Consider the following 5,314-nt stretch of genomic DNA (forward strand, 5'->3'; position numbering starts at 1 on the left):
CCAACACTTGGTGGGAAATGTGCCTCAATTGCCATGGCATCAGGTACAGCAGGCGTTCCACGGCGAGGTCGACGGGGATCCCGCTTTTCGCCTCGCGAAGTTTACGCAAAATGACGTCGTAGCGCTCGAGAAACTCAGGTAGCGTCTCCTGCTTGTCGTTCCAATTCAATCCATGGTACTCAGAGGCAAGTGCGAGACGGTCAATTTGCGATTTCGGTTCGTGGTGGTTGGACAGGGCGGTGAACGCCTCTGTGGCCAATTGAGCATCCTCGATGTATTGGTACTGGTTGGCCTCGATTCCTTCGATGATGATCCCGTAGGCCTTATTGGAGTCCGACAAGTATCGATCGCGTGCGTCGTCTTTCGTCTCCCCGCTCCGTGTTTTGTTTTTCGACATCCCCTCCATGACGTACCAAATGCCTTTGGTGAGGAGCCGGCCTCGGATGTAAGTCCGCCATTGATTCCAGTTGCTCTCGTTGAGTAGGATGGTGGGCGACTTGATGCTCGACATGCTTGGGCTCATAACCTGTTGCACTTGTGCTGAGGTCGAGCGACTTGGCTGTTGAAGCCGATGTGAATTCCGAAGTGCATTGTGGGTTAGACTGCTATCGTCCTAATCCTTCTAATCATCCAGCGAGCGCGATTGGTCTGCGCTCTTCATCTATCGTTCTACATGTATCTCCACAGCAACCTTTGGCTGTGAACAGGTTGTCGTTCATGGTGTCGTCGGGGTTCGTGCTTTGTTCAAGTGGGTTGGTTTTCCAGGGTCGTCGTGGCCGTTGTCGTGTGTCAACATCCTCAACAGGACGCAGCTTCCTGCTCACCCATGACGCTCCCCTCCGGAGGCTTTGCTGGTGGCCGTCGCCAGCCCATCCTTGCCTCGACCGACCTGGTCTCCGATCAAGTGCCAGACTTGTCCGGATTATCCAATTGACCGGATAAAGTTCGCCACCAGAACCACACACGATCGTCATGGGGATGTTCCGCTCCGCCGTGCGAAGTGTTACGATGCCGTTGATGGCCGCCGCGGCTACGTCCTGTGCATACAATAAAAGTGCCCCACCACCGCCTTCGAAGGGCCGCGCGTTTAGCTGGGGCTCGAATGGGTTTGGGCAATTGGGGCAAGGCCACGAAGTGGATCTGCCGACCCCCACGCCCGTCAAACTGGACCCTGCGCCGCGGTCCGTCGCGTGCGGTGGGAATTCGTCTGCCATTGTAACGACAGATGGCCATGTGTACACGTTTGGCGCAGGTACGCATGTCCCACGTACGAGTGTCATGGCATCAGCGTAGGCGGGAGTGCTCGCCTCGGCCACGGCGATGCCATCGACACGCCAAACGTGTCAACTCCGCAGCTGCTGCATGTGCCCAACGTCTTGTTTGAAAAGGTGGTGATCGGGGAGTACCACATGATGGCGCTTACGACCGACTGTCGACTGTTCTCGTGGGGCCGCCATGGCAGTCCTCAACTCGGTCATGCGTACGAATTCCTATCAGTGCATCAAGTGCTGTAGGATCTGATAGCTATTCGTAGGAACGACCGCCGCGGCTTCCCGAATGAAGTAGTTGAGCTGCGCGGTAGCTCAACAAGTCGTGGCAATGCATGCGGTGCTGCTGAGGTGCTTTCTCTGTGCTCTAGGCAAAGTCCAAGCCGTCGCTTGCGGACGCCAGCACTCGGTAGCTATCACGAACGATGGCCAGGTACGAATTCAACCAAGGTTGCAACTGTCTGCCGTTTGAATCGTGAGAGTTTGCTTCGACGCCATGACGACTCGGAGCACTCATGGCGACGTGGTAGATGTATGCGTGGGGGCTTGGTCATGAAGGAGCTCTCGGTCATGGAGATCGATCGAACGTTGATCGACCCAAAGTGGTATCTGCACTGGCAAAGGAGACTGTCGTGCAGGCAGCATGCGGGCGTGGTATGCTCGTCTACCACTTCGAATGACCCCATAACCGTTGACTAGAGTACACTCTGGCCTTGACAAAGGAAGGCGTGGTGTATGCGTGGGGTGCGAACGACTATGGTCAGTTGGGAGTGGCAGGCTCCATGCGATACCAGCGCACGCCGTTGCCCGTGACGGCGCTGAACGGCCTTCAAGTACGTACCATTTGTTGGATTTTCCAGTCAACGAATTTAACGAGCATGGTCAGGTCGTTCAAGTTGCGGCTGGCGAGTACCACAGCGCTGCGTTGACTGCGTCGGGTACGCCGTTGGGGATGAATGACTGGGAAGCGCATGACGCCCCCATGCAGGCGAGGTATTCACGTGGGGCCTTGGCAAGGACGGCCAACTCGGGCTTGGCACTCCAGACGACCAAAACATTCCACGAAAGATCTCGGAGCTGGATGGCCTCGGCATTGTCCACGTCGCGTGCGGCGGCGGCCACACAGTGTGTACTTCTGGTAAGCAAGCTCGCACTCCCATGACCTTCACGCAAGGTTGGCATGAATGCCCTGACTTGTATGCGTGTGCAGCCCACGGTAGTTTGTGGGTATTTGGACGAGGCCGCAGTGGCCAACTCGGCCGTGGCGATCAGCTTGAAAGCATCGCGGCATCTCGAAACACCCCCGTCCAAGTCAAGCTTCCCACCAACCAAGCAGCCCACCAAGTGAGTTGTGGCCGAGACCACACCTTGGCGCTATGAGTGCGATAAGCAAGCGCTGTGTGGACGACGCGAAGTGCACACCTGGCGTTCTTCCGCGAGATAATTCCACCGCACCAGCTCGCGGCTCCCGTGGGATGAAGTGATGGGACATGATTAGCAGGGGTAATTCTCGGCGAATTCAATACAATATTTGAGCCACACCTAGGTGCACAACACGTGCGGGGATTCAGCCAACGGGCGTTTGTTCCAATCGTTGGTAGATGCAGGGCATGTCTCGGCAGCACCACGAGACTCACGTCTTTTTGCAGTGCCACGTCATTCGGTCGCCCATCGCTTCCCCCGCAAGTGCGGTGAATTCAGCAAGTTAGCGTCATCCACCACGGGGGCGTTGAAAGCCCGACGGCTGATATCGAGCGAAGCTTCCCGCCCCTTGGATATGCATGACTCGACAAGATGTCACAGCAAGGACTTCATGTACCGTCAAGCATATTGTACTCACGAGTGGTCGTGTTTGTCGACGGCGGCTTGGCAGGCGATGGTTGGGCTTTCTTTTTCAGTGCGGCTTGTGCTTGCTTCGCCTTGATCTGCACGTCACGATGATAAGGAGTTGACTGGGTCTATCGCGGACAGACCTCTGCTTCCAGCTTGGCTTGCTGCAACTCCCTGGCTCGGCGCGCTTCCACCTCAAGAATCTGCACCCGTTCCGGTGCTACAACGACATGGCAGGTCGAGGATATGATCGAAAGCATCCACGGTACCGTTGGCCGCATTCAGAGACTGTTGGCGGTCCCACTTCGCCAGTTCAATAGCGAACAAGTGATCCAAGTAGAAAAGGCCCACACAGCCCAAGACAACGAACCATCCATACACTTGCATGAAGGCTACCACATTTTTCGTCATGTCGTAGTAGTAGATGGCTGCCGCGATGACGCCCATGAGCGGTAGTCCCGTCGTGCGTAGGCACGCGGCAAGGATCCCAGAACTCATCTTGGTCTTGTCTTGTTGTGGACATGGAACGGGGGAAAAACCGTATAAATATCCGGATGCTCTTGTCGATTAAAAGAAGTTTTAAAAGACTCTGACCTGTTCTACACCCGATTCGAAAATACCATGATCCAGATGGTATTTAATAATAGTTTTAAATTTGGGAATCCAAATTATTGCGAGCTCCTTGTATGCAATTTTATTCTGGGAACCTTCAAGCACGTGATTGGTCGAATTTCGCCGCCAGCTCTGACTTCCACAGCGGGAATTATGGCGACCGCGGCCCCCACTTGTGAACGGAACTGCTTGCCGTCGCGGTACCAATGCCCGCTGTGCTTGGATCTACTGGTGTCTCCTGTGCAACTTCCATGTTGCCGAAAGCATCTTTGGTAAGGCCATCCTTCCCGAGTGAGTCATCCGTGTAGATTTATACTTCCCTAACGGGAGAATTGGAATCTCATCGCTCTCAACCTAGTCTGACATGCTTTGAGCGTGCAGTGGACCTCACGTCGACCAACTGTGCATTTTGTCGTAAACGCATCGTTAGCTTTGCTCGGCGGCAGTCGAAAAAGGTGTGTTCCATTCAATGCGTCAGTGTGATGCTGGCATCTGACTATTCCACAACAACCAGGTGGACGAAGCATTGTGGGCTGAGATTCAAGCCAAGGTCAAGAACATGGACCTTAGCGCAGTCACATTTGAAAGCGTCGATGGAGACTATGGATCCCGACCAACTGTACGACGCCATCAGCGCTGCTGGACCGTTGCTGAACTGTCATGGCTAGAACTCAGCAGTCCCGGGCGAACTTTACTTGTACTATGAGCAGTGCAAGTCTGAAGTCGAACGAGAGCGACGCGAAAGAGAACAGGAACAACTCGCAGCTACTCTGCGTTTCCTCGAGTCCGAGGCCACGCTGGTCTCCCCATTCAACGACGCACCAGTGGCACAGTCCTGGACACCGCCACCACTGGTACGCACCCTTGCGTATGTTTAAGGTGAACGCATTGTATGAATAGCCTGTGTACTCGATCTTTGCCACAGGCTCAGCACCCCGGCACTCGACTCCAGCCACACGCAAGGGCCTCCTCAAGAAGAGCCGACCGTCGCAGAAACGGTCGAATGCCCCCCCCCAAGTACCGCCTTCCAAGAAACGATGGACATGCGCAGCTTGCACATACCTGAACGTGAGCCTCAGCCATGTCTGTGCCATGTGCCAGACCAAGTCACCATCGTGATACGTTGCAGACCTATTTATTAACACCCCTATGGACCCTCCACCAAACAATCTCCTTGAAAGCAACTCCACGCTAGTCTTTCTGGACCAATCGTGCACAAAGGAGCCTGCTCTCCGCCAACCACAACCCACCATCGATTCGTTCGGTTGCCCTTGACAAGCTTCAAGCTGGCAGCGTCTCATTGTACGATAGTGCCAGCACCTTCTCGGTCGGTGCAGATACCATCGCTGGGCAGACCATGTCAGGCAGGCGCATGTTACACCACCGCAGCAAGCAGCACGGTCCCCGGATGTGCTGGGCGCGACATAAATATACGCTCAAAATTTGTGGCTTGCGAGAAAAAAAGTTGCTCTGACGACACCCCACGTCCGACTTGAGAGTTGCAAAGGTCGGAGGCAAACATGAGCAGCACATACGCCATGATGCTGGTGACTGCGCCCCAAAAGATGAACGGTCGGCGGCGGCCATGCTGACTTTGGCATGAA

At 55.0% G+C, this 5,314-nt stretch overlaps 4 protein-coding genes across 12 annotated transcripts; 2 read left to right on the plus strand and 2 right to left on the minus strand.

Moving 5' to 3' along the window:
• Positions 1 to 134: 134 nt before the first annotated feature.
• H310_13379 (hypothetical protein) lies at positions 135 to 523 on the minus strand (the record flags this gene model as incomplete). Its single annotated transcript, XM_008880854.1, has 2 exons — positions 135 to 148; positions 199 to 523. 2 exons carry the CDS (start codon positions 521 to 523, stop codon positions 135 to 137), a joined length of 339 nt encoding a protein of 112 aa, XP_008879076.1.
• Positions 524 to 755: 232 nt separating this feature from the next.
• On the plus strand, positions 756 to 3,612 carry H310_13380 (hypothetical protein). Of its 3 annotated transcripts, XM_008880857.1 has the most exons (11): positions 756 to 1,252; positions 1,294 to 1,480; positions 1,535 to 1,578; positions 1,640 to 1,701; positions 1,799 to 1,922; positions 1,968 to 2,101; positions 2,155 to 2,206; positions 2,257 to 2,406; positions 2,479 to 2,771; positions 2,815 to 3,363; positions 3,419 to 3,612. In XM_008880857.1, the coding sequence occupies exons 1-9, from the start codon at positions 973 to 975 to the stop codon at positions 2,646 to 2,648; spliced, it is 1,203 nt and encodes a 400-aa protein (XP_008879079.1). In that variant the 5' UTR covers positions 756 to 972; the 3' UTR covers positions 2,649 to 2,771; positions 2,815 to 3,363; positions 3,419 to 3,612. The 3 variants fall into 3 exon arrangements, with proteins under 3 accessions (XP_008879079.1, XP_008879078.1, XP_008879077.1); XM_008880856.1 differs by having other exon boundaries at positions 2,815 to 3,612; XM_008880855.1 differs by having other exon boundaries at positions 2,479 to 3,612.
• On the minus strand, positions 2,745 to 3,626 carry H310_13381 (hypothetical protein). 6 transcript variants are annotated; one of them, XM_008880858.1, is made up of 4 exons: positions 3,368 to 3,626; positions 3,242 to 3,318; positions 3,088 to 3,193; positions 2,745 to 3,038 (listed from the first exon to the last, which is right to left on the minus strand). In XM_008880858.1, exons 1-4 carry the CDS (start codon positions 3,594 to 3,596, stop codon positions 2,980 to 2,982), a joined length of 471 nt encoding a protein of 156 aa, XP_008879080.1. In that variant the 5' UTR covers positions 3,597 to 3,626; the 3' UTR covers positions 2,745 to 2,979. The 6 variants fall into 6 exon arrangements, with proteins under 6 accessions (XP_008879080.1, XP_008879081.1, XP_008879085.1 ...); XM_008880859.1 differs by having other exon boundaries at positions 2,745 to 3,193; XM_008880863.1 differs by having other exon boundaries at positions 3,088 to 3,318.
• Positions 3,627 to 3,840: 214 nt separating this feature from the next.
• H310_13382 lies at positions 3,841 to 4,914 on the plus strand. Of its 2 annotated transcripts, none has more exons than XM_008880864.1 (5): positions 3,841 to 3,982; positions 4,069 to 4,165; positions 4,225 to 4,329; positions 4,379 to 4,564; positions 4,611 to 4,914. In XM_008880864.1, the coding sequence occupies exons 1-5, from the start codon at positions 3,864 to 3,866 to the stop codon at positions 4,827 to 4,829; spliced, it is 726 nt and encodes a 241-aa protein (XP_008879086.1). In that variant the 5' UTR covers positions 3,841 to 3,863; the 3' UTR covers positions 4,830 to 4,914. The 2 variants fall into 2 exon arrangements, with proteins under 2 accessions (XP_008879086.1, XP_008879087.1); XM_008880865.1 differs by having other exon boundaries at positions 4,636 to 4,914.
• The last annotated feature ends 400 nt before the right edge of the window (positions 4,915 to 5,314 follow it).

This window comes from Aphanomyces invadans (assembly GCF_000520115.1).
Source record: "Aphanomyces invadans strain NJM9701 unplaced genomic scaffold supercont1.50, whole genome shotgun sequence".
Classification (NCBI taxonomy): Eukaryota; Oomycota; class Saprolegniomycetes; order Saprolegniales; family Verrucalvaceae; genus Aphanomyces; species Aphanomyces invadans.

Excerpts from the sequence above, each read along its gene's own strand:
- H310_13380 (XM_008880855.1), top strand. The coding sequence starts at position 973 with ATGGGGATGTTCCGCTCCGCCGTGCGAAGTGTTACGATGCCGTTGATG. Across the intron at positions 1,702-1,798 it reads CTATCACGAACGATGGCCAG|ATGTATGCGTGGGGGCTTGG; the intron begins GTACGAATTCAA and ends GCGACGTGGTAG. Across the intron at positions 2,207-2,256 it reads CGCTGCGTTGACTGCGTCGG|GCGAGGTATTCACGTGGGGC; the intron begins GTACGCCGTTGG and ends GCCCCCATGCAG.
- H310_13381 (XM_008880858.1), bottom strand. The coding sequence starts at position 3,596 with ATGAGTTCTGGGATCCTTGCCGCGTGCCTACGCACGACGGGACTACCG. Across the intron at positions 3,319-3,367 it reads GTCTCTGAATGCGGCCAACG|CACCGGAACGGGTGCAGATT; the intron begins GTACCGTGGATG and ends ATGTCGTTGTAG. Across the intron at positions 3,194-3,241 it reads AAGCCAAGCTGGAAGCAGAG|ATCAAGGCGAAGCAAGCACA; the intron begins GTCTGTCCGCGA and ends CGTGACGTGCAG.
- H310_13382 (XM_008880864.1), top strand. The coding sequence starts at position 3,864 with ATGGCGACCGCGGCCCCCACTTGTGAACGGAACTGCTTGCCGTCGCGG. Across the intron at positions 4,330-4,378 it reads ACTATGGATCCCGACCAACT|AACTCAGCAGTCCCGGGCGA; the intron begins GTACGACGCCAT and ends TGTCATGGCTAG. Across the intron at positions 4,565-4,610 it reads CCTGGACACCGCCACCACTG|CCTGTGTACTCGATCTTTGC; the intron begins GTACGCACCCTT and ends TTGTATGAATAG.